General features: G+C 43.1%; 5 protein-coding genes across 9 annotated transcripts; 3 read left to right on the top strand and 2 right to left on the bottom strand.

Moving 5' to 3' along the window:
• Positions 1-1,399: 1,399 nt before the first annotated feature.
• Nelf-E (negative elongation factor E) lies at positions 1,400-3,494 on the bottom strand. The gene is made up of 6 exons (XM_065489267.1): positions 3,280-3,494; positions 2,869-3,162; positions 2,235-2,446; positions 2,126-2,180; positions 1,623-1,734; positions 1,400-1,564 (listed from the first exon to the last, which is right to left on the bottom strand). Exons 1-6 carry the CDS (start codon positions 3,358-3,360, stop codon positions 1,488-1,490), a joined length of 831 nt encoding a protein of 276 aa, XP_065345339.1. The 5' UTR covers positions 3,361-3,494; the 3' UTR covers positions 1,400-1,487.
• A 67-nt stretch (positions 3,495-3,561) lies between these two features.
• On the top strand, positions 3,562-7,006 carry LOC135942915 (sulfhydryl oxidase 2-like). Its single transcript, XM_065489263.1, has 5 exons — positions 3,562-3,708; positions 3,792-4,222; positions 4,279-4,534; positions 5,062-5,740; positions 6,213-7,006. The coding sequence occupies exons 2-5, from the start codon at positions 3,916-3,918 to the stop codon at positions 6,891-6,893; spliced, it is 1,923 nt and encodes a 640-aa protein (XP_065345335.1). The 5' UTR covers positions 3,562-3,708; positions 3,792-3,915; the 3' UTR covers positions 6,894-7,006.
• A 602-nt stretch (positions 7,007-7,608) lies between these two features.
• On the top strand, positions 7,609-11,894 carry LOC135942917 (N-acetylgalactosaminyltransferase 6-like). Its single transcript, XM_065489265.1, has 10 exons — positions 7,609-7,791; positions 7,867-8,249; positions 8,303-8,429; positions 8,488-8,799; positions 8,860-9,048; positions 9,474-9,651; positions 9,707-9,938; positions 10,190-10,516; positions 10,625-10,771; positions 11,034-11,894. Exons 2-10 carry the CDS (start codon positions 8,109-8,111, stop codon positions 11,202-11,204), a joined length of 1,824 nt encoding a protein of 607 aa, XP_065345337.1. The 5' UTR covers positions 7,609-7,791; positions 7,867-8,108; the 3' UTR covers positions 11,205-11,894.
• Positions 11,368-17,634, top strand: LOC135942911 (transient-receptor-potential-like protein). 2 transcript variants are annotated; one of them, XM_065489255.1, is made up of 14 exons: positions 11,368-11,445; positions 12,230-12,300; positions 12,668-13,027; positions 13,188-13,330; positions 13,390-13,591; positions 13,650-13,823; positions 13,879-14,113; positions 14,586-15,252; positions 15,306-15,501; positions 15,590-15,983; positions 16,039-16,255; positions 16,309-16,486; positions 16,541-16,732; positions 16,793-17,634. In XM_065489255.1, exons 2-14 carry the CDS (start codon positions 12,262-12,264, stop codon positions 17,357-17,359), a joined length of 3,564 nt encoding a protein of 1,187 aa, XP_065345327.1. In that variant the 5' UTR covers positions 11,368-11,445; positions 12,230-12,261; the 3' UTR covers positions 17,360-17,634. The 2 variants fall into 2 exon arrangements, with proteins under 2 accessions (XP_065345327.1, XP_065345326.1); XM_065489254.1 differs by having other exon boundaries at positions 11,439-11,579.
• On the bottom strand, positions 17,543-25,208 carry LOC135942912 (uncharacterized). Of its 4 annotated transcripts, none has more exons than XM_065489259.1 (10): positions 25,027-25,208; positions 24,307-24,963; positions 23,919-24,245; positions 20,680-21,658; positions 19,640-19,968; positions 19,327-19,512; positions 19,196-19,242; positions 18,394-18,928; positions 17,969-18,063; positions 17,543-17,904 (listed from the first exon to the last, which is right to left on the bottom strand). In XM_065489259.1, exons 2-10 carry the CDS (start codon positions 24,952-24,954, stop codon positions 17,766-17,768), a joined length of 3,285 nt encoding a protein of 1,094 aa, XP_065345331.1. In that variant the 5' UTR covers positions 24,955-24,963; positions 25,027-25,208; the 3' UTR covers positions 17,543-17,765. The 4 variants fall into 4 exon arrangements, with proteins under 4 accessions (XP_065345331.1, XP_065345332.1, XP_065345328.1 ...); XM_065489260.1 differs by having other exon boundaries at positions 19,196-19,239; XM_065489256.1 differs by having other exon boundaries at positions 19,196-19,512; positions 25,027-25,206.
• Between the last annotated feature and the right edge of the window lie 182 nt (positions 25,209-25,390).

The following is a 25,390-nucleotide window of genomic DNA, read 5'->3' as shown; positions in this document are numbered from 1 at the left end:
ACAACAGCCGGAGAAAATATATTTTCTTTCTTAAAAAAATGCACCAAAAGGGATTGGTGTCCTACAAAAGAGAAATGCATGCACAGCGGGGTGTTTACACTAAGAAAATATTTTTAGAACATATGATTTTGTGTCTCATGGTCCTTATAATTATAAAATATCAATTTGTTTTATGATATAGTATTACTTCTAATAATATTGTCCTAGGAAAATGATCCTGTTGCCTTGAAAAACGACTGAATTTAATTTTCTACTTCCTGATATATTATATTAATTTTAGTCTAATTAATGCGGAAACTGATTTTTTCAGCTCCGATAAAAATATTTTATTAGAGTTTATAAGAAAATTAGAGATTAAATAAAGCTAATCATTTCTGAATTATTTCTATATTATTTTTTGTGTTTCTGATTTTCTTTCCAATTTGGAAAGAATTGATTCAATTCTGAGCACATTTTTTCAAAATTAACATTTATCACCTAAGGAATATAATGATTTTTTTAATAACCAGGGGAATTTCTATTAATAAGTTTGCACCAATTGATCTAAGGAAAACATATTGTGTGGTAAGGGATATTCTTGCGGGAGGTGATTTCTTGATAAATCACCGTGTTAATGACTGGGTCGTTTGCTGCGGAAGCAAAGGAAGCAAGCGAGTCGTGTGTGCAAGTTGCTGACCCAGGAAATCGTGCGGCCGTAAGCCTTTAATGCATCTTCGCCGGCGCAAAAGGAGAGTGCTAAAAGCATTTCGCAGAGCAGCGTAGCATTATTTATCGGCCGCCCGCAGAGAAGAACAGCAACTTTGCGATATGACAATTAACGGGAAGAGCGCCAAATTGATTCAGCGCTCACTCCGTGGGCTCTTCTGCACTTTTTGCCCGCGCGCTATCGATCCCTGGGGTGAATCGGCTGTGCGGCATTAAAAGTACCCAGTTGGGGAGCAACTTTTCCAAAGTACATAGAGCGAACATCTCGTCGGTTTACAAAGGCAGCAAGAAAAACATGAATTTTCCGCCTGAGTTGCAATTAAGTCTGTCTCCATGTGTGTTAGTGCAAAACTTTATTATCCAGGCCGGCTGAAGCAGCGGCAGCACAACCCCAACAAGTCTCTCTTTTGGATAACGTGTGCGCGCGCGGACCGAGATTGCCTTTTTCTACGTAAGTGGTTTCCCATCGCGGCGACCATTCGAGCAGAAACAAAAAGATGGAAGTTGCTCTCTGGATCAGCGAGAGAACCGATAACCCTGGTAGAGCAAATGTTTCTAAATCCCCCCTCAACCCCAACACAGCACAAAGCCGAATCAATACTCGCCGCTCTCTCTTGCTCTCTCAGCCACAAATTCCGACATTATTCGCCACGACATTGTTATCCTGTGTTAGCTAAATAACTAATTCAAAAAATTTGCACAAAATGGAGACCTCTTTATTTAACACATCAGCCAAAGTAATTACATTTTAATATGTATTTACATACATTCAGACAAGTTAATTACTGGAACAGGTCGTGGTCGTATATCACTAACTGCCTTGCGTCCTTATGGCTTCCCTTCTGAGAGTGACTGGCGGCTGTGATTTTGAATTAATTTTGATAAAAATAGGAACTGTTTTTCGCAATCATCCTCACCTATGGTTGACCATGTGGCTGATGAAGAGGCTTCGTTGATGGGCTCAATACGTGGTTGTCTCCTCGCCAAGGTTACTTTTAGCTGGATTCCCTTTACCATGCTCCCTTCCATCTAAAATAAATTGAATGACTAGGTTTAAATATTTGAAACTATGACAAATCTAGATCATGACAGCATAAAATGTAAGGTTGAAGTTAGTGAATGCGTTTGAAAAGGAAATGTATTGGATGAACTGTTTAATCAAATTACTGCAAAAAATGACTTCAATTAAAATTCCTGGGACCAGAAATTATGTCTCAGGTTACAACTGTAACGTTGTATTGATTAATTGGCATTTAAAGTTTGTTTAAAATTATCACGTCAAGTAATGTTACTCTTCTGTCTGAATAATTTACATGTTGATTTCGTCAAATGCCAATTAATCAATACAACATTACACAGTAAAACAGTAATGGAAAACTATTAGAAAAGGTTCATCATTTAGCAATATTAATCAAAATACCTGGGAAATAGCACGGTCGGCAGATTCCATTTTTTCAAAAGTGATAAATCCACGGCTGGAATTAAATTTATTAGACATTGCTCTCATGTTAAAAGGCTGAAATTTTTACTGTTTCTCGATCTCCATGGACACATTGACAATTTTTCCAAAAGGCTGGAAAGCAGTTTTCAGGATGTCCTCTGTTATTTTGAAGCCATGCACGTAAATAGTGTTTCCTTGTCTTGGTTTAGCCTGCTCTGGTCTGGTTCCTCCGCCCTCTTTAATTTCTGATAACCCTCGTTCCTCTCTATCACGGGCTGATACGAAACTGTCATATAAATTCTGCAAACAAAGACATTTCACAATTAGATAGCTGTACGTGAGAGAGAAATATATAATATAGTAAAAAGTACCTATAACCATATACAGCGGAGAGCCTGCATAATTATAAAATATCATAGTCGCTTGTACCAAACTTCAACCACGATTGATGCCATCATAAATTTCATAAATTTTTTGAACAGTATTAATAGCAAGGGGTACTACTTGTTGCACACTGGATTAACTGGATTTGATTAGTTGATTATTTTTACAGAAGTGCGATACACCAGTAGTTACAACAGTGTGCCTAAAATAGACAAAACAAAGCTTCTCAGTCTGATAGGAAGTATCAATGCTATTATATTGCCTATCCTATACTAAGAAGTGAGAGTTGGTCGAACAGTGTGAGCCCTCCATAACTGAGAGTTGACAAAATTAATTACTTTAGGTCTAGGTCTAGCTTCTGTTTCTGTTTCTTCGGGATGTGTAGCTGAGAAGGGCTGGTAGCCGCTGACGGCCCTGTCTGTGCCTGAGAGTTTTCTTTCCATGGCTCTGATAGGTCTCTTGAAGCCAGCCTGTTCTGCCTTGCGCGGACTCTTAGTTATGGCAGCTATGGCGCCTGACTTGAGCAGCTTTTTCGCCTTTTCCTTCGCGTCCTTGGCCTCCAGCGGCCGCTTCAGCACTGGTGTCCTCTCTGGCTCGGGCTTTGGGGCTTTCAGTGCCTGTAGCGCTTTTTTCTGTATCGATATGAAAAAATGGTCAGTAGAGCGACTATGGAACTAATTTATAATAGATAGAAGTAATTTTCAAATTTTGCAGTAAGAATGGAATGGAAACATTTAATCTATATTAACCTTCTTCCGCAATTTCTGGTATTTTGCTTGCAGCATGAGCTCCTCCTCAGTCGAATTAGTTGGAAAGTGTAAGTACACCATTATAAAGCCTTATTTAGTTAGTCTATTGTATAGTATATCTGCACGAACAGAAACCAGACAACAATTAAAGGCAAGAAGTGAAGAGTTAAGTTATTGTTGTTGTTCTCGCTTCGTCGCACGCGGTTGCACGATCTAAAATCAACAAATAACATTGGGGGTGTGGTTGAGTGACCGCGCCCACTTGCCAGTTGGCAGCAGTGCGTGTAGAGACGACGTGCGTAAGGAGGGAGCCTTTTCCTTTGTGACACTTCACACTGACAGATCGACGGCACCGACGATGAGAGTCCACTTGGCACGATTCGTCTCCTGATGAAATAGGAACTGTAGCCAGGCAGATGAGAGATCGAGGTGAGGAAACGGCGATAAAGCCTGTTGCGGCGTCGGCCACCTGATTGTGAGAGTGACGCATTGTTTTTGTTTCTGGCCTGCAGGCTTGCGACAGGTCTAGCTCCTCGCGCCAGTGAGAACATCTGATGGCCGTGCTTGTCCGCTTGAATGCACCTGTGAAATCAAGCTACGTGTCACCCGAGATGCGGTGAACACTTGGCCAGGGCTATGCATATTTATTGCTGCTGGACGTGGTCGTGTGCACCACTGTCAGGAAGGATGAAGGCCCTCATCGTCTTCTCGCTGGTGTTGCTCGCGGCGGCTGCCTCTGTCAGGGCGGGTAAGCTGGCTGCCGGCAACGAGCCTGTTGGCCTCTACGATGCCAACGACAAGATGGAACTGCTCAGCAACCTGACGTTCCGTGCAGCCGTCTACGAGAAGCAGAAAATTTGGCTTGTCGAGTTCTACAACAGTTGGTGCGGCTTCTGCCAGAGATTCGCTCCCGTGTGGAAAGAATTTGCTGCTGGCGTTCATCGTAGGAGGAATGCATTCCCCCCTCGCATTAAATAAATATTTGTTCTGTTCTTTCAGCTTGGAACGAAATCGTGACTATTGGCGTGGTGGACTGCGCCAGCCCTGACAACAATCCACTGTGCAGAGACCTGGAGGTTATGAGCTACCCGACACTCAGGGTATATCCCCTGATGAGTAAAGCAGGGGACTTGGGCCAGGAGTTGGTCGCTGAGAAAACGGTCAGCAGCATCAAAAGTGCGCTGCTCGATTTTATTGAAAAGGAGCAGCTGGAAGGCAGAGGCAACCAAGAGTGGCCCACTCTTATCCCTTACAGGTATTACACTTCTCTTGTTGAATTTGAATTATAATGATAGAGTTACAGTTTCTGCCTGGTTGCACATCTCGCCAGTTCTTATAAGAATCCCATTTAAAATTAGGGGTAGAAAAAACTGTAATTTTTCCATACTTTATAGTCCTTACAAATAAATGTATTGATATGATATGATGTATCAACAGTAACTAAAGGTCAAATGCTGGAAATAATGTTTATTGTCCAATTATAAAAGTTCTCTCAAAATTATATTCAGGGTATTTTATTAATGTAGTGGTTTGGGGGTATGGAAACCACAAGGTAGAGTTTTCCTGCCAGCCCCACATATTGAACTGTTGATAATAATTGACAAGAGAAATAATCCGCTAATAAAAATTGCTCTTGATAGATATCGATCTGATATTATGAGGGTAAAATATGTTGTGTTATCAGCTTGTTGAATTATTAACACCTTAAGAAACAATAATCCTCACATTAAACTCAATTAGCTGATAATGGAATTTTTTCTGAAACATTGATAACAATTTCAGGAACAGCGAGATAACAAACATTTGGGCCAGAGTCCCTGACGCAGTTCAAAACATGATCCTGATTTTCGAGGAGGCTGGCTCAACCATGGGCCGGGAGGTGATTCTGGACTTTGGCAAGGTGCGCAACATCCGAGTCCGCAGGGTCACGACCAATAACGAGGCCCTGGCCAAACTGCTAGAGGTGTCCAATTACCCAAGCCTGGCTGTGCTGAAGCGGGACCTGTCTGTCGTGCACCTGATTCCGGCGAGCAAGAGCAGGGAAGGTTACGCGGCCTCAGTGCATGCCTTCCTGTCGCAGGAAGGCGTTATCGAGGACGTGGCCGCCTTCAGGGACATCCCGCGCGAGTCCAGGCCTGAGCAGGCGCAGAACCAGATCGAGGGTGCCGTGCTCGATCCGCCGGACGCCGTCTACAGGGCTGACCTTGAGAACACGCTCAGATACAGCCTCAAGCACGAGGTTGCCATGCACAAGGTCATCGCTGGCGAGACCTTGGAGGCTCTGAAGATGTACCTGCGCACCATGGCCAGCTTCTTCCCCACTAAACCCCAAGGGACCATGTTTTTGGAGAGATTGAGAGACTGGGTCGAGGCGGCCGGCGAGTCCATCAGGGGAGAGGACTTCCTGGTCCAGGTCAACACGCTTGAGCGCACTTTCAACTTTGTTATTCCAGAAAACCAGGTAAAATAGGAATCAAAAAACAAATTCTTAATCATTTTAGCGCTGCTTCACGCTGACTTGCTTGTTTTCTTTTATTTCCTGCTCAATGATCAGCATTTTAGCAACAGAGATTTTTGTCAATATTCCAAGTGTTGCTATCTGTAAACACTTTTCCGGTCTTCAATTTGGACAAACTTCCTCTCCTATACCATCCTCCTCCAGCCCTCGGCTGAAGTTAATTTATTCTTAGAAATCAATTTATTAAATTTTTAATTAGCTCAAGGACTCTTTCACAGCTCTTGAATTAAATATAACTTAATTAAAACAACCCAATGAGATCTTGTAATTTATTAGCCAAAGACAAAAATTAATATCAGAGTGTGTCAATCTAAATTTTGTATACATTTCCAATTTATTTTACCTTCATGCTCGCAATAATTTTTTTTAAGTTGTCATGATCAAGTTTTAACAAAATATTTTATATTTGCGTCAGGAGTGGATCGGTTGCCGCGGCAGCAGCAGCAAATACCGCGGCTACACTTGCGGCCTATGGACGACTTTCCACGCGCTGACGGTGGGCGCAGCGACACAGACGAAACGGCGGGTGACGCCGGGCAGCGAGCTGGTGCTGCACTCGATCCTGATGTATGTGCGCCACTTCTTCGGGTGCGCCGACTGTTCCAAGCACTTCCAGACGATGGCGGCAGCGCGACATTTAGAGGCGGTGCGCGGCCTCGATGACGCTGTCCTCTGGCTGTGGGAGGCGCACAACGTGGTAAACAAGCGGCTCCATGGCGACAAAACGGAGGACCCAGCGCATCCCAAGATGCAATTCCCAAGTGCCGAGTCGTGCAGCGCCTGCTCAGCTGGCGACGGGCAGTGGGACCGGCCCCAGGTGCTCGCCTACTTGAAGGCCCGCTACGGCAAGACCGGCGTTTGCAACAACTTGCAACAATGCAAGCCGGTTAACCTTGGTGGCATCAGCCTAAGGCACGGGGACAAATTGATTTCTCCTGAAGTCGACATGTCAAAAACGGAGGGTGCCGCTGACTTTAGCTACTTTGACATTGGGCTGTGCGTGCTCCTTTACCTGGCGTCAGCTGTTGTGCTCGTACTCAGCTACTACAAGTTCATCTACAGGCGGAGACACAGAACGAAGTTCAACATAAACTGAGGCTGGTTTTCCTTTCTGGTGTGCGGTGAAATTTCACTTTTAGCTGATTTGTTGATTTTATTTAGGTGCTTCTGACCAAAATAAGACACTACCACATGTAGTACATCACATCACTGATTATGCATTTTTCTGTGATCTTTTTATGAAGAACAAACATCATTCCAAGTTGGTTAATTTGTGCTAAAGATTTGGAGGTTGAATTGAATATTTTTATCTCAAGAATGCGTCAATGATAATCGCCGCCTCTATTTTTTTTTTCATTTATCAATGGTCATCACTAAAGTGATTAAATGCGTTACGTCTAGCTATAGAGACAAGAGCATTTATGTCATTGCGGCTGCAGTTCAGTATTTTTAAAGAGACGAACTGTTATTTAATTGACATACTCATGAATGTCTATGGTTGTGAATTTAAAGAATCAACACAACAAATAATTTGGAAGTTAGTCCATATTTATGGCTCATGTATTTTTTGCGCTTGATTGTAATTGGATGTAATCTTGTGTAATAGCGCTAATTGAATGACTAAGCTGCTTGAAGTGTGCAAAATGAAATGAAGACATCATGCAATCAACTCAATTCGCTTTTAAATGAAAATTTCCTGACTTGACGGTGTTTCTCTTATTTTTAAGAAACCAGATTTAATTTGAATCAGAATCTTACTCGCAAGCGATGACTCGACTTGTTCTGTTTTTGTCACGTTGGCAGCACCCTACCCTTTGCCAATCAAATCTGGCAGGTGCCTGCTGTTTTGTCAGATGTCCTGCCCCTGCTTCCTCTCGCGGCCTACGCGAAATAAAAAATATTGCTTGCCACAGCTATTATCTGTTATTTGGAACAGAAACGTTCAACATTTAGCTGAGTGTTTCAATTTAACGATACTGCGCTGCCATCGGCTGGTAGGTGGTCGCTGCATGAAAATTAAAATTGTATACATATACTATTATTTCATTGATAAGATAAAACTCCCGCAGTTTGCGTTAAACAACCGGCGGAACCGAAGCAAATTTTTCGTGAGCGGCGCAAACGTGGAAACCGTGCTGGAAACAAGGGAAACGATCGACGTGCAGGGAATTCGTAAAGTGGCATGAGTCCGCCCAAGTGACGTGGTGCTGCGGTGTCTGTCTGTATGCCCATGTGGTGATATGACGTGATTTGATCGAGTAGGAATTGGCCGATTTCAACTGCGAAAGACCTGCGTGATCTTTACCAAAAGATGATGCGGAGGAACGTGCGGACCTTTGTCAAACTGCTCCTTGTGGCCCTTTTGGCCGTCGTATCCACCATGATCACCCTGAGGCTGCTGGGACCTGCGGAGGACCTTCGATCTCAGTCCTTGCCGAGCGACCCCCTAAAGGTTGCATTCAAACTGATTAAAATTTTTAATTTGCCATAATCGAGTATTTACAGGTGTTTGCCGTCACCAAGGAAGCAGGGGCGCATCTTGAAAACTCTGTAACTGAGATGGGCAGGCCCAAGAGTGGGCGGATTGACTGGCACGACCATGCTCAAATTAAAGCAGATAGCCTCAGAAAAGGTGAGAAACTCTTGTAAATTTTATCATAAATCTAACCATAAACAATGAACTCGTACAGGACCTGGCGAGCAAGGCCAGTCCGTTGTCCTGAAGCCAGAGGATGAGCACGAGAAGGAGGAGCTGTACAAGGTGAATGGCTTCAACGCGCTGGCCAGTGACAAGATGTCCTTAAATCGGTCTTTACCAGACATAAGACATCCTGGCTGCAAGACTAAAAAATACTTGGCCCATCTGCCTGACGTGTCCGTCGTCGTTCCCTTCCACAACGAGCACCTGTCCACCCTCCTCAGGACGGCCATGTCGGCCATCTACAGAGCTCCGCCAGGGTTAGTCCGGGAAGTGATTCTGGTCGACGACTTCAGCAACAAGGGTTAAATTGAAAATTTTAACACTGACTCGGGTTTTAATTTTTTTAATTTTATCTGATCAGACATCCTACGAAAACCTTTGGAGGATTACATCGACAAGCATTTGCCCCGCGTCAAGGTTCTCCGACTGCCAGAAAGATCTGGTTTGATTCTGGCTCGTCTTGCCGGCGCCCGTGAGGCCAAAGGAGAGGTTTTGGTCTTCCTAGACTCGCACACAGAGTGTAATGTGAACTGGCTGCCCCCTTTGCTAGGTAAGTGCAAATTTAGATACTTTATTCTGGCACGTTTAAGATCTTTAAAATCATATATTTAATACGGAAAGATATAATGAAATGTTTTTTAATGCGAAGGAAAATGGTAATTACGTTATTATCTAAATTAAATACGTTGTTTATTTTTAAGTCAAGATAATGCCTTCTATTATTCTTCCTTAAATTAGGCGTCTTAGTATAAAAGCCAATATCGATTAAGTATTAGTTCAAACAAGCTATATTTATTTAAAGACCTTCAAAGTCATATTCTTCCTTATTTGCATTTTTAATGGTTTTTTGCTTTTAACATGTTGTTAGGACTAATTTTAAATCACATTCCTCAAACGTGTTGCATTTACACAATTTCAATCAGACCAGTGAGATACAAGACGTTTTGTATTTTACGTATTTTATTTTCTTGTTAGACCCCATTGCATTGGACTACAAAACCTGCGTGTGTCCGTTCATCGATGTGCTCGACTTTGACACATTCCAGTACCGCGCCCAGGATGAGGGGGCTCGTGGAGCGTTTGACTGGGAGTTTTTCTACAAGCGGCTGCCTTTGTTGCCTGAGGATCTTAAAAATCCGACAGAACCTTTCAAGTACTAGGTCCAAGCTCACACTTTAGGAATATAATAAAATATGCAACCATTGCAGGAGTCCAGTGATGGCGGGAGGGCTGTTCGCGATCAGCGCCCGCTTCTTTTGGGAGCTGGGTGGCTACGATCCAGGACTCATGATCTGGGGAGGAGAGCAGTATGAGCTATCTTTCAAGATTTGGCAGTGTGGCGGGCAAATGGTTGACGCTCCATGCTCCAGGATTGGACACGTTTACCGCAAGTTTGCACCATTCCCCAACCCACACAGTGGAACTGATTTTGTTGGCAAGGTAGATTAAAGGAAATAAATTTATTAGCTTTGAAATATTATGTAGTAAACTGAGTAATTGCATGGAAATTAATTTACAAGATATCACTCAGGTTGAAAAACTGCAGGAAAAAATGTGTTTTGACCCACTTTTTCCTTCCAAGATAATAATTCTTTAGCATTGTCATAATGAAAGCAAATTATTTGTTTGGGTTCTATCTCCATCTTTTATCATCGAAAGGCAAACAATAGCTGATTTGGAATAAATTTCAGAACTATATGCGAGTGGCCACAGTGTGGATGGACGAGTACAAAGAGTATTTGCTGAAGAGGCGGCCGCAGTACCGCAAGATCGACCCCGGCGATCTGACCGATCAGTTAGCCGTGCGCAAAAGACTGAACTGCAAGCCCTTCAAGTGGTTCATGACTGAAGTGGCCTTTGACTTACCGCTCAAGTATCCACCTATTGAACCACCTGATTTCGCCTCAGGTAAAATCCGAAGCTTGGCTATCCCAGACTACTGCGTTGATACCAAGCACCACAACAAGGACGAGACAGTCACTCTAGACAAGTGTGGACAATCTGGCAACTCTGAGCAGGTAAATAAAATTATTACTGTGCTACAATTTTAAAATAGAAAACTGCTGAGCATTTTCAAACATATAGTTGGAAATTTAAGATTTAACGATGGCTTTGCTGTGTTCTAGGAGTTTGTGCTCTCTTGGCACAAAGATGTGAGACCCAAGGGGAGGTCGATGTGCTGGGATGTGCCTTCAGCCTCAGAAAAAAGATCTCCAGTGAAACTGTGGGGCTGCCACGGTATGCAAGGCAATCAATTCTGGCGCTATTATCCTGTAAGTACATGCTTTTGTTCTTATGCATGCATGCATGCATTACGATTATGTTCGTACTGCTTTGGTTTCCTTGAACTGACCTATTCAACAAGGAAATTGTTATTTGTGAACACATAATTTTTCTTTAAATGAAAGCATAATTTTAAGATGATTCTGCCCTGTTTGCTCAAAAGTTGTTCTTGTTTTGTCAAAAAATTCAGTTTATATTCTTATATTTCATGGTTGATAAATTTAAAAAAAAAACTGACTTCTTGCCATGCAGGAGAAGAAGCAATTGGTTCACGGGGGCAACCGTCTGTGCCTGGACTGCGACCGCGTCACGCATGAGTTGTTTGTGACGGGCTGCGAAGATGGCGTGGAGACGCAAAAGTGGGAATTCGAAAAGCCGGACCTGAAGGCGCTGGCCAACTGGGACAACGCCGGCCCGAAGTAGCTTGTGCGTCGGTCACATTAAAACTGTCTGTGATGCGCGCGCGTAGCGGGAATTTGTATATATTTATTTATAAAAGCAGGCGCCCTCTGATACATATGTACGCACAATATGAAAAAAATGCGAGAAAGGTCCTCACGTGTCATCGGCGAAAAGCCAGGCAAGTGCGGTCGTGATCCTCTTTAAAAGGCTAGTTAGCGCGCCGCCGACTCAATCTGTCTCTTTCTCTTGTGCCCGGTGCACTGTAAGTACCGTAGCAACATTCCGAGTATTTTTCTCTCTCTTCTTTAGCACTGTGGAGGGTTTCAAGCCGACTGCCTGAAACTTGGTATGCAACCTGAACACACCACCCTGCTCTTTGCCTAGCCTCTGCTCAGGGTAAACAAACTCGACTTAATTCCATTTTATATACACACACTCGTGCCTCTTGACGGAAATTTTCTCACGTCTTTTTCGTGTTTTTAAGTTTGCATACCAAAGGTTAATTGGTGTGAAACACCTCTTATTAAGTTTTATTTCCGGCTTCGATCTTTTGTGATTTTTGTGCAGTGAGACGTGAGCGTTTTATTAATGTTGTTTAACCTGTGTTGGTTCAAGTGATTATGACACAGTATTTTTTGTGAGACTACTTGATAGCAGTTATTTATTATTAATTGTCAATCAAAATAAACCGTATTAAGAACATTACAAAAATTCTCTTTTTGGCTTCTGTTACGTGATAACCTGTTCTATTACATAAAGCGTAGACTATAATCAGTACAAAAATAGATTATTTTTAGCTTGTGTTACGTGCAACCTCACGAATTAATATACACGTACCCCAAAATTTATTACGAATTAATCTTGTCGCCTGTCAAGCGTGACACTTGTTAGAACGTGTCTCGCGTGGTGAAGCCCCGAACGTGACGCAGGTTTGTAATGGGATTGCAGCCTGCCTGCACGCAGCCCTTGCGGGGCTTCGCACCACACATCTCGCGTAAACCAATAATAATTATACTTATTGGTCGAGCGCGTCGTTCTTTTTGCAGATCTGCCGGGAGACCAGAGAAAGCCCTCAACCATGGCAGATATAAAAAAGAAATCTGTCGACCTGGAAAGGGTAAATTACTTATAATTGGCAATACTCATAAGCAGCATCTATTCTAGTTGCTTATAATTGTAATTTTTCTTCTATCCCTTTATTGCTTTAAATTTTAATTGGCTTAGAGAACAAAAACATTTTTTCGGCTTTTTGTTAGCAATTTTCTTTCTAGCAGTCACTCATAGCCTTTGATTGGTTCAAAAAGTTTATCCTTCCTAAATATATTTTCTTCAAAATTATAATCAAAACACAAATTTTATCTTTTGTGCTTCTCATTTTGCAAACCTTTAAAGTGGTCTTCAAGTAAAATTTCACATCAATGAAATATGAAAATAAATATTCCTGTAAACACAAGTTAAAATAAATTTCTCAATTTTCGGATCAGGCAGGAATGGGCCCTCGGAAAATGCCACCGATCGCGATGCCGAAGCTTCCTAAGCCGCTCACACTGGATGAGAAGCGGTACCTGCTGTCCGTGGAGCGAGGCGATTGCTCGAACGTCCGGCGCGCCCTGCAGAAGGCCTACCAGAAAAAGCACATCAACATCGACTGCTTGGACTCGCTGGGTCGTGGTGCTCTGCATATGGCCATTGACAACGAAAACCTTGACATGGTCGAACTGCTGATCGTAATGGGGGTTGCCACTAAGGACGCCCTGTTGCACGCTATCGAGGCCGAGTTTGTCGAGGCTGTCGAGCTACTACTGCAGCACGAGGAGCTTATCCACAAGGAGGGAGAACCTCACGTAAATTATTATTTATCTGAAAATAAAATGAATTTTAATTTTTAAATTGAAAATGGTACAGACAGGTTTAGTTATTTGCAATAATAAATTTGCTGTACATACTTTTAATTGTTATATTTCGTATAATTATAAAGCTTATTTGAAAATTTTTCCCATTCAGAGTTGGGAGATGGTGGACCCAGTCATTGCCACTTTCCCTCCAGACATAACGCCGCTCACCCTTGCCGCCCACAAGGACAACTTTGAAATCATCAAGATCTTGCTGGACCGAGGCGCCACGCTGCCGATGCCTCACGACATCAAGTACTAACAAAATTTGCGACAATTTTGGACATTTAAATAATATGAATGAATTTCGAAAGGTGTGGCTGCGATGAGTGTATGAACTCGACCAAGGAGGACTCCCTGCGCCACTCGCTTGCCAGGGTGAACGCTTACAGGGCACTGGCCAGCCCGTCCCTGATCGCCCTGTCGTCTAACGACCCCATCCTCACCGCGTTTGAGCTATCCTGGGAGCTGCGCAACCTGGCCTTCACCGAGCAGGAGTGCAAGGGCGAGTACCTGGTGAGCCACCGACAACTGATCCAGCAATGGAGGAAACTAAATTTTGGGGAATTTGCAGGAGCTTAGGAGACAGTGCCAGAAATTCGCAGTGAACCTGCTATCCCATACAAGAGGCTCACGCGAGTTGGCCATTATACTGAACCATGACCCTGAGAGCGAGGTGCCCTACGAGGACGGCGAGCACATGAAACTGGCGAGGCTCGAGCAAGCCATCAACTACAAGCAGAAGACGGTTAGATACCCGCGTCATCATTTCACGCAAACCCTTGATTGAATTTTTGGTGCAGTTTGTGGCTCACCCGAATATCCAGCAACTTCTTGCCGCCATCTGGTACGAAGGCGTGCCAGGTTTCAGGCGCCTCCAACCAACTCAAAAGCTATTTGAGATAATCAAGGTGGCAATCCTCTTCCCCTACTATTGCATGCTCTACATTCTGGCCCCCAACTGCAAAACTGGCAAATTTGTTCGAAAACCGTTCATGAAGTTCTTGATCCACGCTTCTTCATACTTGTTCTTCTTGAGTAAGTTAAAAAAAATAGAATTCATGTGCATCATGTGTTTAAAAAAACACACGCTATCAAAATTCATAGGCTAACAAAAAAATTGTATATGAAATTTTTTATTAGAAATATAATTGATAATAGTTTGCCATTAGCAGTTTTCGTGTAAGGTCATGTAACCATAGCTTTCAGCCTCTTTTTTACGAGAAATTTATAGAAGTACTGCTTTCCTTTTTCATCATTTTTTTGGCAAAATTTGCTGTTTTCTGAATTATAGAAGTCACTTTTTATCGGATACTAAAAAAAACCTTTGTGTCTTTAACAAAATGTTGTGCCTTCTTAAATAGAGAATTGTGTAACAAATAATTTTCGGTTTTAGTTTTTCAAGTATTTAGATATTAAACTTGCTCGCGATTTTCCAGAAAGCCCCCTTTCATTAAATCTTCCAAATATTTGCTACGAAAAGACTTCTGACTTAAAATTTGTCTTTCAGTGCTGTTAATTTTGGTGTCACAACGAGCAGAGGTGCTGTTCGTGCAGTACCTGGGCACGGACAGCATGAAAGCGGATCTGCAGGAAGAACTAAAGCGACAACGCGGAAACGGGCCCACTTACCTTGAGCTGCTGGTGTGCATGTACGTGTTTGGCTTCATACTGGAAGAGACCAAGGAGATCGTGCGCGAGGGCATCAGCAGTTACCTACGAAACATGTGGAACATCATCGACTTCACGCGCAATTCGCTGTACGTGGCCGTTATGATGCTTCGAGGCGTCGCCTGGTACCAGCAGCAGAACCAGATCGCTGAGAACCCTGCGTCAGCGTTCGTGCCTCGCGAGCACTGGGACGACTTCGACCCGCAACTCATCTCTGAGGGTTTATGCGCGGCGGCCAATGTCTTCAGCGCCCTCAAGCTCGTCCACCTGTTCTCCATCAATCCGCACCTGGGGCCGCTGCAGATCTCGCTCGGACGCATGGTCATCGACATTGTCAAGTTCTTCTTCATTTACAGTCTTGTCCTCTTCGCCTTCGCCTGCGGCCTCAACCAGCTGCTCTGGTATTTTGCCGATCTCGAGAAGCAGCGCTGCTACAGCCTGCCCGGCGGCCTCCCCGACTGGAACAACCACGGAGACTCGTGCCTGAAGTGGCGCCGATTTGGAAAGTAAGAAAACCATAGCCATTAGTCTGCTAAAGATTTTTAATTGGACATTTCAGTCTGTTTGAGTCGTCCCAGTCTCTCTTTTGGGCGTCCTTTGGTATGGTCGGACTGGATGACTTTGAGCTTGTCGGCATCAAAACCTACACACGGTTCTGGGGCCTGCTCATGTTTGGTTCCTACTCGGTGATCAATGTGATCGTATTGCTGAACCTCCTCATCGCCATGATGTCCAATTCTTACGCCGCTATCGTGGTCAGTCTCTTTGCTGATTTTTTTTATTAATAACCTCTATTATTCTTGTTACCCTCTATTTAATAAATTCATAAACGACTCTTTGCAGGAACACTCTGACGTCGAGTGGAAGTTTGCCCGAACGAAGCTGTGGATGAGCTACTTTGAGGAAAGCGCCACCCTGCCACCGCCATTTAATATTATCCCGACGCCCAAGCACTTCCTGAAGCTGCTGGGTGTGCGTGAGAAGGACAAGACGAGGCGCATGTCGTCAAGGAGGAAGGAGAAAGTGGAGAAGGAGCGCGACTTCCGCTACACAGCCGTGATGCGCGCGCTTATCTGGCGTTACGTGTCTGCCATGCAGAGGAAGCAGGACGACAACCCGGTCACAGAGGACGATATCAACGAGGTCAAATCCGAGATCACCTCCATGAAGTGCGAGATTCTCGAGACGCTGGCCAACAACGGCATGAATGTCGCCGACGCCGCCACTAAGGACAAGAGTAGGGGTTTCCTTTAATTTATGTGGTGCTTTGAATTATTCATTTGGTGTTTCAGTCGTTCTCGGCAAAAAAATGAAGGTATGGGAGAGGAGGCTAATGAAGGACTTCCATGTATCACCGGTCGCTGGTGAAGAAACTTTCGAGGAACTCCAGATGCAACCTCCACCTGAAGACGAAGACAAGCTGGCCAAATTCAGGAGGCTGGCCAAACTGGCGGTGCTGCAGTCCAGCTCTCACAAGTGGGGAGAAATTGTCCGCGAGGCGTGCAAGTCGTGCGTATTTTTCTTGATCATACAGTTCGTATTTTGACTATTAACTATGCCAGGTCCCAAATCGGTCGCTCGTGCAACCGAGAGTCCTTCAAAAATCAGCAGTACCTGCAGAGAGCCATGGAGGAGGCCAAGAAGCTGCAGGAGAAGCCATCTCGCAGAGGCCACTCCCCAACTCCTTCCCCCATGCCAATGGTTGATCCTACCAGGGATGGAATTCTCACCCTTCTAAAGGTGCGGCCCTCAGATTTTAATTAATTTGGGAGATACAACGATTTTGCAAATCAGGAAATCCGAGAAGAAACTGGAAACACAAGGTCACCAGTCAATTCAATCGATCCTAGGATGCTGTCAGTGAACGAAGCAAGCAAAAGCCGCACCAACTCACCTATCTTCCAGGCCACCAACGCATTGAAGCAACAGCAGCAGCAGCAGACACCCGCGGCACAGCTTTCAACCAACACCCCCGCAATTGCTAAGGTTTCAGCAAAAAAATAAGTTGTAAATAACATATTATATTGTAATATATGAATTCGGCAGGTTCACTCTGAGACTAAACAGCAAACGACAGAGAGCAAGGAACCACTTCCAGCTGCCCCTCGGGACGCTCCAAAGGTGATCAAGAAGAAGCAGCCATTGGACGAGCCATCCATCGTCATCCCGCGTCCGCAGAAGTTCGAGCAAAGAGCGCCAGCGCCCGCACCTCCAGCCGCGACGCCCGATCAGCCCAAGATGGCACCGCCGCCTCCCCGCGTTGACGTCTCCAAGCCCGCAGCGGAGCCTGCAAAGGTGGCAAAACCTGCCGCCCCCAAGCAGCCCTCAGTGGAGGCGAAAATGCAGCCAGAGCCTCCAAAGGAGCCAAAGAAACAACCAGAGCCGCAAATAGAGCAGAAGAAGCAGCCTGAGCCAAGGGTCATGCAGGTGCCCTCGCTTGAAATTACAGCCTCGACTCCAATCATGCCGCACCAGAGCGGCCGCTTCAGCTCCACTGAGCAGCTAATCAGCAAGAGCGAGCCTCCCTCGCCTGACAATGCCAGTCTCAGGGTAGGGCAGAAGGTTGAGGGCGTGGCAACCATCAAACGACAGCCAAAGTCTGGATGGCTGTAACACGTCATTCTTTTTATATATATTTCACTTATTAATTCAAACCTGTGAATTCTCGATAGTGCCAAAAAGTGTACAATATCTATACTAGTCGTCACACAGCGATGTTTGTGATAATCAGAATGGGCAAAACTGTGCTTCCTATGAAAACGATCTCAGCAATATCTTAAATCAAGACAGACATCATTCGTTTTTAGATGAATGGCTTTTATTAATATGAGGGTCAGTGTACATGATATCAGTTTGCATAATAAACAATGTATTCAAATTGGCTAAAATATTTGTATCATTTTGCATCCTTCAATACGCTACGTTTGAAAATTAAAAGGCCATAGTCAAATTAAAAGGATCAATCTTAGATGATCCACTATTTTAAACAACAAAAGCCACTGATCTTTCTGTTGTCCTCTTAATTGGTTTCGTGAGCATACATTATGTGATCATTGACCTCTAGACGGCTGGTGAAGCACTCGTTGCAAAACTCACATTGGTACAGAATTCCCCGAGATTCATCCTTCAACGCTCCTCCAGCTTCAGCAGGAGCGCATCTGAAATGACACGTTCAAATCAATACTGTGAAAATGTATATAAAGTTATAATGACTCAACATGCCTCTGTGTTGCATTGTTGAAACCATGGTCCCCAAATATTTTGATGATTTGATCCACGTCAGCAAGTGAGATTCCGTTGAACCAATTCTGATTCATCTGGAAACAAATAATATTTGATATCAGCTTTAGAAATTAGCAAACGTCATGCAGAAAACTAATTTCTATTAACCATTGAGAAATTTTCGTTTTGCGGCTTGAAGAGGACCGTTTAGTGATATCCATTGACTAATGCATTAAAATGAAAAAATTTATCAATATCATTCAAAATATAAAATGCAGGATAAAGTTCTCCTCAGAGGATATTTCTAAAAAAATATTTACTACTTAATCAGGAATTTCCATTATTCAAGAAAAAATGTCAGCAAAGTTTTGAACAACTTTTAAGTTGATAGTATAGGACACTTGCGCCCTTCTGATTAAACTCACCTTATGCTCGAGAGAAACATGTCTGAGGAATACTTTCTTGTTAGAGAAGCTGGAGCCGCAGGGAACGCAAGGGTAGCCGACATTGTGCGCCATGTTTAGGTGCTTAGCCAGTCTTAGTTCATCTTGGAATGGAGTGTTGCATAGCTCGCAGTTAAGTTCGTCAAGGTGATTCTCCTGAATGTGCGCCTGCCATTCACTGACCGTCTCGTAGGACAGCTTGCACGTGGTGCACTTAAACGCAGGTTCCTGGTCCATCAGCACAAACTGGCCGTTCTTAGGAACCTTCACTTCAGGCTCAGCAGGTGCTTTCGGCAAGGAACCGTCCCGACCTGTACAGTAATATTGGTGGTGCATCATGGACACAACGTCTGGAAATGAGGCCCTGCAGTTGCGGCACCGCGCGATTGCCTCCGGTGATTTACTCTTGGGAGACGGCACCGCTGATGGCTTTGATGGCTGAGATCGTGCTCTGGAATTGGTGGCTGGTGAACTAGCAGTCTCCATCAGCCTTACATTGCTCTGCAAGGTCCTAGAACTGAATTGTGCGTTAATCAAGCGTTTTTATTTTTAAGTAGGGTTTGTGTGAATAAGATAAGGGGGACAGGGGTGGATTATAATAGATTTAGACTCCTAGGAATTAGACTTGAGCACCTGAATTGTGTCTTTACAATCAGCCTTGACAAAAAATCCAAGTTTAAACTGATTTTTAGTGCACCACCATATAAAGGATACTGGAATCATCCTTTGCTTACAGATAAGGCCCTTTTCCAGAGAAGTTATTCATGGTATGAAAACAATTTACCTTTTCCTTGGGCTTCTTTTTTCACCATGCTCTTCTTTAGTATGCTTCTGGATATCAGCGCACAGAACGTTGCAAACAAGGCACCGCTGTTTAGAATTTGAAGGCGATGTGGACTTAGCTTTCTCTGGTACCTTCTGAGCCTTGATTCTTTGGTAGTAATCTTCCTTCTTGCGCCTCCGCTCCTCTTCCTTCTGTTGATTGGTCAATCTTGATAATTCTTCGCGGTTCTTTAGATTACGTGAGTTCTGCTCTTTCAATTTGTCCACCTCACTCCTTTCATCATCAACTCCGTCATTGTCGCAGTCCATTGCATCAACCTAATAATAATAGTAGATACTTTATTTTGATATCAAAAAGGCACAATCAAAGCAATAGAAATCATTATTTAAATTTTAGGCCTTGAAAAACTGCGGGCCAACAAAGTTAAACAATAGTTTAGCCTACCTCAGGCGTCTTCTCCACTCGTCTTCTCTTTTCCAGCTGGGGTGGCTCAAGTGTGACCCGTGTGGGCCGCTTCTGAGCTACCGCCGCCGCTTCCCTTGGCGCCGCATCAACTGACATGACTGGCTTATTCCAAAGGAAGCGACACTCAGTGCCGCAGCGATGGCCAATTCTCACGTCGCGCACACGCATCACCACCTCTTCCAGCCTCTGGTTTGCGTGCTCATTCCACATGTGATCAATCAGCTTGCCTACGTCAATTTCCTTGTGGCTGCAAATGCTACACTCCAGTCTAATCTGCATGTTCTCTACTCGGCTCTTCAGATGCTCGCCTACCATGGAATAAATTAGTTAATAAGAATTTGAAAGCTTTAAATATTACAAATTATAGGTGGGCTACAAGTAATTAGCATCCAAATTGTCAATATTTACCCAGGAAAGCAGTTAATATAAAAATTAACAATATTAATAATTTGCAACTATCTGATGAAATGGACATCAAACATTAAATATTTTATCTCTGATGCTCTCCAATGTCCCAAAACTAATATATATATCCAATTTTGTGTCCCGTGGTCAGCCACCGTGAATTTGGCCAAGCGGTGTCAGGTGTCGGCCACGCCAGCTGCCAGTAAAATGTCGAAAAAATCGAAAACTGCCAATGGGCACTATCAAAACGTGCCAGCCACCAACAATAAAGAACAGCCACCGCCGGCGGCCCAAAATTCGGCGACTGCGTAAAATAACGCGGCTGAGACCTCAAATTACATGTATTCCATAATTAATTTAAGAGATGATCAACCATTACCCAGGGCACTAAAAGCGTTGATATTATGCAGTGAAATTAAAAAATGCGAGGCTACAATCAACATCATCAATTCCCTGAAATATTTTAGTATGATGGAATTCCAAATGAAAGTCGACCCTCCTCATAATCTTCATATAAATGGATATATACGTGACTTGAATTTAAAATTGTTTTGTATCAGAGGATTAATGGGCGCAATCACAAGGTAAAAGATTTGATAGCTATCTAAACTGACCTGAAAAGTGTTCGAGCAGACCGACTTTCTCAAAAAATGTCTCCTTGCAGCTGACGCACTCATAGCAATTCTCCTCCTTCTCGTACACATCGAAATGCAACTCTAAGGCGGTGTAAAACTCTGGTAGGAAGAAGCCATCTGAGTTCACGTTCTCAGGCATGAGGTGCTTGGATTTGAGGTGCTTGTTGAGTTGATCCATGGTCTTCATGCGATCTCGGCACCACTCACAATTGAATGATTTTGGCAAGACTGGCACAGTTACAGGCACTGGCACTGGCTCAGACTGCACAGGACGCGGGCTCACAGACTTAGCAGGAGAAGGTTTTCGTGCTTGCGGCACTTGCTTACTCTTTGGTCTGGGTTTTGGTCTGGGAGCCACTGACGTTCTGGAAGGCTGAGGAGAAGGCTTAGGAGAAAGCTTAGGAGAACGTTTAGGAGAAAGTTTAGGAGCAGGTTTTGGAGAACGTTTAGGAGAAAGTTTAGGAACAGATTTTGGAGAAAGTTTAGGAGAAAGTTTAGGAGCAGGTTTTGTAGAAAGTTTAGGAGCAGGTTTACGAACAGGTTCCGGTTCAGGAACAGGTTCAGGTTTAAGAACAGGTTCAGATTCAGAATCCGACTGTTCAGGAACATCTTCCGGTTCAGATTCGGGATCCGCTTCAGATTCAGTATCCGGCTCAGCTTTGGCAAACTGCCGAATTTCTTTGAACGTCTTGCGATGCTTGGACATAATGTGCTTGTACAGATTGCCCCGTCTATTGTAGGCATTAGTGCAAAAGGTGCATGTGTGCATCTGCGCTCTATCCGCCTTTGCTGGGCTTGACTTCGGTGGCGACGCATCTTTTGGTTCTGATTTGACCGTCACCTTCAGAGTCTTCAAAAAGTCGGACAACAGCTCAGCGTCATACACGTCGACTTTGTCGAATAGATATTTAGAATGCGAGTGAATCTTGAACGCATGCATCAGAAAGGCCGATTTGACCTAGAAGAAAATTATTTATCTTAAACAAAAAATTGGGGTTCGTTTTCATCAAATATAATAATTGATCAGCTATTTAGATATTATATTTCAAACAAACAATCCTTTGTTTTGCAAGTGCAACCAATTTGACACTCATTAATGTGTTTCACATCAGGTTGCATTGGTTTGTTTCCATTATTTAGTGCATAAGGCAGAGCCCTTAAACGCTTCATTAGTAGTGAAATATCAAAATGTACCTCCCAAGTTATATTTATAGTTTTCACACTAGCAAGGGTGTTTCTTGAAAATGGAAAAATACAGATGGTGCAAATCATGTTCTTCAAAGAAAATTCATGATAGTTCTAATAGCTCCGATTTTATAGCTTGTCTACGACTAGACATCTGAGCTGCCTGCAATTTGATCGGCGGCTGGCATTCCGGCTCCAAGCCGTCAAACCAGACATCGGCGGCTGGTTTGCAGCCACTCATGTGCTATTTAAGACTGCATAACTCAAAAGTCGTAACTCAAAACTTAGCTGTAAACTACTGAGATCGCAAAAACCCTCATTTTTCCAGAAAAACACACTGCATTGCAAAAAAAAACTGTATTTTTGCGTGTTTTTCTGCAATTTTGCGCATATTTCCGACACACGTGAATTTTTATTGAAGATAAAAATTACCATTATGGATGACCAAAATATATTTTTAAAAATCAGTAAAAAAAACACTGGTTTCACCAAAATACCGACAATCTTAACATATTGTAATTTTCTAAAACTTCTGACTCTTTTACGCGAAATATGACCTTTTCTGGGGTTTTCAGGAAAAATGCAGAAAAACCTAAAACCGCTGGATTTTCCAGCTGGTATTATACGCAAAAAACAGTGGTTAATTTGCTAAATTGGAGAACCCTGGTAAGCTGTAAGTTGCGTTTTGTGCTATAAAAAACAACAAATAACTCTCTACCACCAAGCACAGCGTCCTGTCACACGGGTCACTCACCCTCACATGGTCATCAATCTACATTGCCGTTATTGTTGTTCTACTAACAACCAGATGTACGTGTCGAATTTGGGTCCTTTGCGATTAACATGCGGACAATGTCCTTTTTTATGAGTGAACAATACGTATGGATAATATATGTCCCGCTGTTCTTAACACAATAGACTTTTCTAAAGGGATGATCCCAAGAAACTATCGTTTTGACCTTTTCTCACGGTTTCAAATTTACAAAAGAAATTATTCTCTTCCGGCTACTTTGTTGTGTTATTTTATCGACACCTGGTCACCACGTTTGTTCATTAATCATTGCACATGTATTGAGTTTGGTATCTGATTATTGCCTTCTTATCAACTTAATTACATATCCATTCTATTATTAATTGCGAAAATTTATTTTAAAATATGCTGAAGTAGCATAGAGAGATATTACAAGGTTGAAGCTGGTTTTCATATTGGAAAAACACGTTGCAGGATTCGCCAATTATGAAATGCTTAAAAATGGAAAAAAACACCAGTTTTGGGGTTCCCCGCATTTTCCTAAATTTAACCCCGAAAAAGTCATATTTCGCGCCATAAAAGGCTGAACTTTTGGAAAATTACGATGAACGAAGGCGCGAGGTGTATTATTTTCAGCCTTTTGATGAAACCATGAGTGGCTTTTTTACTGAATTTGTTAAAATCCCTTTTTTTGGTCATCAATCATGAGAAATTTTTATTATCTATATAAATGTTTCGAAAAAATGCGCAAAATTGCAGAAAAAAAAACACTAAAAACATTTTTATGCAATGCAGTGGGGTTATCGGAAAAATGCGGTGTTGCGAATTCTGAATGCACAAAAACATCGTAATTGGCTTTTTAGAGTAAAAAAATCCATGAAACAGAACGGCGCGAAAATTTTAGTCTAGGGCACGTGAAATGAAAAATTGATAAATATGAAAATTAAAGGTGGCTGGCTGGCGCCGCACCGCTGGCAGAGCCGATAAAAAATGTCGGCGGCTGGCGGCTCGAGAAAAGAATCAGCTTGCTCAGATGTCTATCTGGGACTAATGTTGGATTTTTAACTTAATTATTTTTACTAAATTTTAAACATGTTTGAGTCTTAAAACCTTGTATGATCATAAAAAACCTGTAGGACTCAGAATATTAGATAACAATACGACAGTGTGACCAGTTGACCTTTATGAAATTATCTGACATTTTGCCATTGTTTCTGACAAACGTGTATTTATGTTATGGTAGACAAAATGGAATTTAGTAAAATCAATGAAAAGAATTTACCTGGAAACGATCCTTGCAGTCAGGGCAATCAATATATTGCATGATCTTGCCGCACATTGAGATGGCATCTTCCGTGAACTTAGGATGTTTCACGCGAAAGTGCGCCCTCAGAGATGGGCCGTCTTTGAATTTGTCCCCACACTTGAGGCAACATACTCGTGTTATACTGGGCAAGCTGGTCCTGCTTGAACGCGACGATCTCACATCATCCATCTCATCTGTTGATTCAACAGACTCAGAATACGATTTTGTGTGCCCCCGTAGGTTTCTTTTGTTCGCCTTCAAGTATATATTTCCCAAATTGGTGGAGCGATTTTTCCTCGGAGACTGTAAGACAAGAAAAAAAATCAAATGAGTCAAATCGCAAACGTATAGCGAGTAATTTTACTTTCTCATTTCTACTCACTTCATTCACGTCCTCTTCAATTTTGATGCCAAGGTCATCTTCATTGATTTCGGGCACGTCATCGTTTTCCTCTTCAGGTGGTACCATGCCTTCAACAGACATTCCATCTTTCTCAACGGCCTCATCTTGAAATTCGCCTAATGCTGCTTCCTCCTCAACCTTCAGCAGGGCAGCAGCTTCCTCAATGGCATCAACCTCTGCCGGTTTCTCATTCTCGTCGATGTCTACCATTTCTACAGGAAAATCTTCCCCTGATGCTGAATGAAAGCTGGTTTCGTCTGTAGAGGCCTCTCGGCACTCTTCATAGGCTACATTTTTACCTTCCAGATTCAGGGGGTTGACTTTGTTGCAATCGTTGTTTTTGATCAGGTTGTCACTGCCAGCAGACACAGCAGGCGGGCCGTCGATTCTTTTCTCCTGATCCTGCTCGTAGCTGCCATCAAGCATAAACATGGGAGTCATGTTTCCCGACTCCATGCCAGCCGGGCGGACATTTTCTTTGGTCACGTCGTCTTCAGGTGTTGCCCGACAAAAGGTGTTTATGTTCAGTTCAGGTGGTGCCGGCAGTTCGATCATTGATGACAGATCGGGGTCGCACACATCTAGCATCCCGGGTATTAGGGCGTCCATGGCGGCAGCCTGACAAGTGAAAGTTTATATAATGACAACAACATGCAAAGCATTTTAACTTTAGTGACGCACAATTTTGCTACCATAGACTGTCTAAGGGCTTTTTAGGGTCAAATCCAGCTGCACAAACAGATTGCTTAATTAACACAATCTTACAAGTTTAGCAGATGTTTGCTTAAATTTCTAAAAAAAATGCGGCAGTAAAACACTGGAAATACGCAGCCTTTAGTCTAACGCTACCGACTGAAAGGAGAGAACAATGCAATCCATGCTTTCAAACCTTCTTGGAACTATGCGCTACAAAAATCTATCAAATAGTTCATTATGCAGCGATTACATTGACTTGATTACTGAAAGTGGCTGTCAAACGCGTCAAACTAAATGTTACATCACAAACTCGAAAAAAATAAAACCAGGCTCTTAAAACCAGGTCAAA

Source organism: Cloeon dipterum, chromosome 4 (assembly GCF_949628265.1).
Source record: "Cloeon dipterum chromosome 4, ieCloDipt1.1, whole genome shotgun sequence".
Lineage (NCBI taxonomy): Eukaryota > Metazoa > Arthropoda > Insecta > Ephemeroptera > Baetidae > Cloeon > Cloeon dipterum.
This window is presented reverse-complemented; position numbering and strand designations above follow the sequence as displayed.

Excerpts from the sequence above, each read along its gene's own strand:
- LOC135942911 (XM_065489255.1), top strand. The coding sequence starts at position 12,262 with ATGGCAGATATAAAAAAGAAATCTGTCGACCTGGAAAGG. Across the intron at positions 13,824-13,878 it reads TCAACTACAAGCAGAAGACG|TTTGTGGCTCACCCGAATAT; the intron begins GTTAGATACCCG and ends TTTTTGGTGCAG. Across the intron at positions 16,256-16,308 it reads GTCCGCGAGGCGTGCAAGTC|GTCCCAAATCGGTCGCTCGT; the intron begins GTGCGTATTTTT and ends TAACTATGCCAG.
- LOC135942915 (XM_065489263.1), top strand. The coding sequence starts at position 3,916 with ATGCATATTTATTGCTGCTGGACGTGGTCGTGTGCACCACTGTCAGGA. Across the intron at positions 4,535-5,061 it reads CCCACTCTTATCCCTTACAG|GAACAGCGAGATAACAAACA; the intron begins GTATTACACTTC and ends TAACAATTTCAG. Across the intron at positions 5,741-6,212 it reads TTGTTATTCCAGAAAACCAG|GAGTGGATCGGTTGCCGCGG; the intron begins GTAAAATAGGAA and ends TATTTGCGTCAG.
- LOC135942917 (XM_065489265.1), top strand. The coding sequence starts at position 8,109 with ATGATGCGGAGGAACGTGCGGACCTTTGTCAAACTGCTCCTTGTGGCC. Across the intron at positions 8,800-8,859 it reads CGACGACTTCAGCAACAAGG|ACATCCTACGAAAACCTTTG; the intron begins GTTAAATTGAAA and ends TTATCTGATCAG. Across the intron at positions 9,939-10,189 it reads GAACTGATTTTGTTGGCAAG|AACTATATGCGAGTGGCCAC; the intron begins GTAGATTAAAGG and ends AATAAATTTCAG.
- LOC135942912 (XM_065489256.1), bottom strand. The coding sequence starts at position 24,954 with ATGGACGCCCTAATACCCGGGATGCTAGATGTGTGCGACCCCGATCTG. Across the intron at positions 19,969-20,679 it reads TCTGCTCGAACACTTTTCAG|GCGAGCATCTGAAGAGCCGA; the intron begins GTCAGTTTAGAT and ends ATTCCATGGTAG. Across the intron at positions 18,064-18,393 it reads ATGTTTCTCTCGAGCATAAG|ATGAATCAGAATTGGTTCAA; the intron begins GTGAGTTTAATC and ends ATTTGTTTCCAG.
- Nelf-E (XM_065489267.1), bottom strand. The coding sequence starts at position 3,360 with ATGGTGTACTTACACTTTCCAACTAATTCGACTGAGGAGGAGCTCATG. Across the intron at positions 3,163-3,279 it reads ACCAGAAATTGCGGAAGAAG|AAAAAAGCGCTACAGGCACT; the intron begins GTTAATATAGAT and ends ATATCGATACAG. Across the intron at positions 1,565-1,622 it reads AGCCACATGGTCAACCATAG|CCGCCAGTCACTCTCAGAAG; the intron begins GTGAGGATGATT and ends TCAAAATCACAG.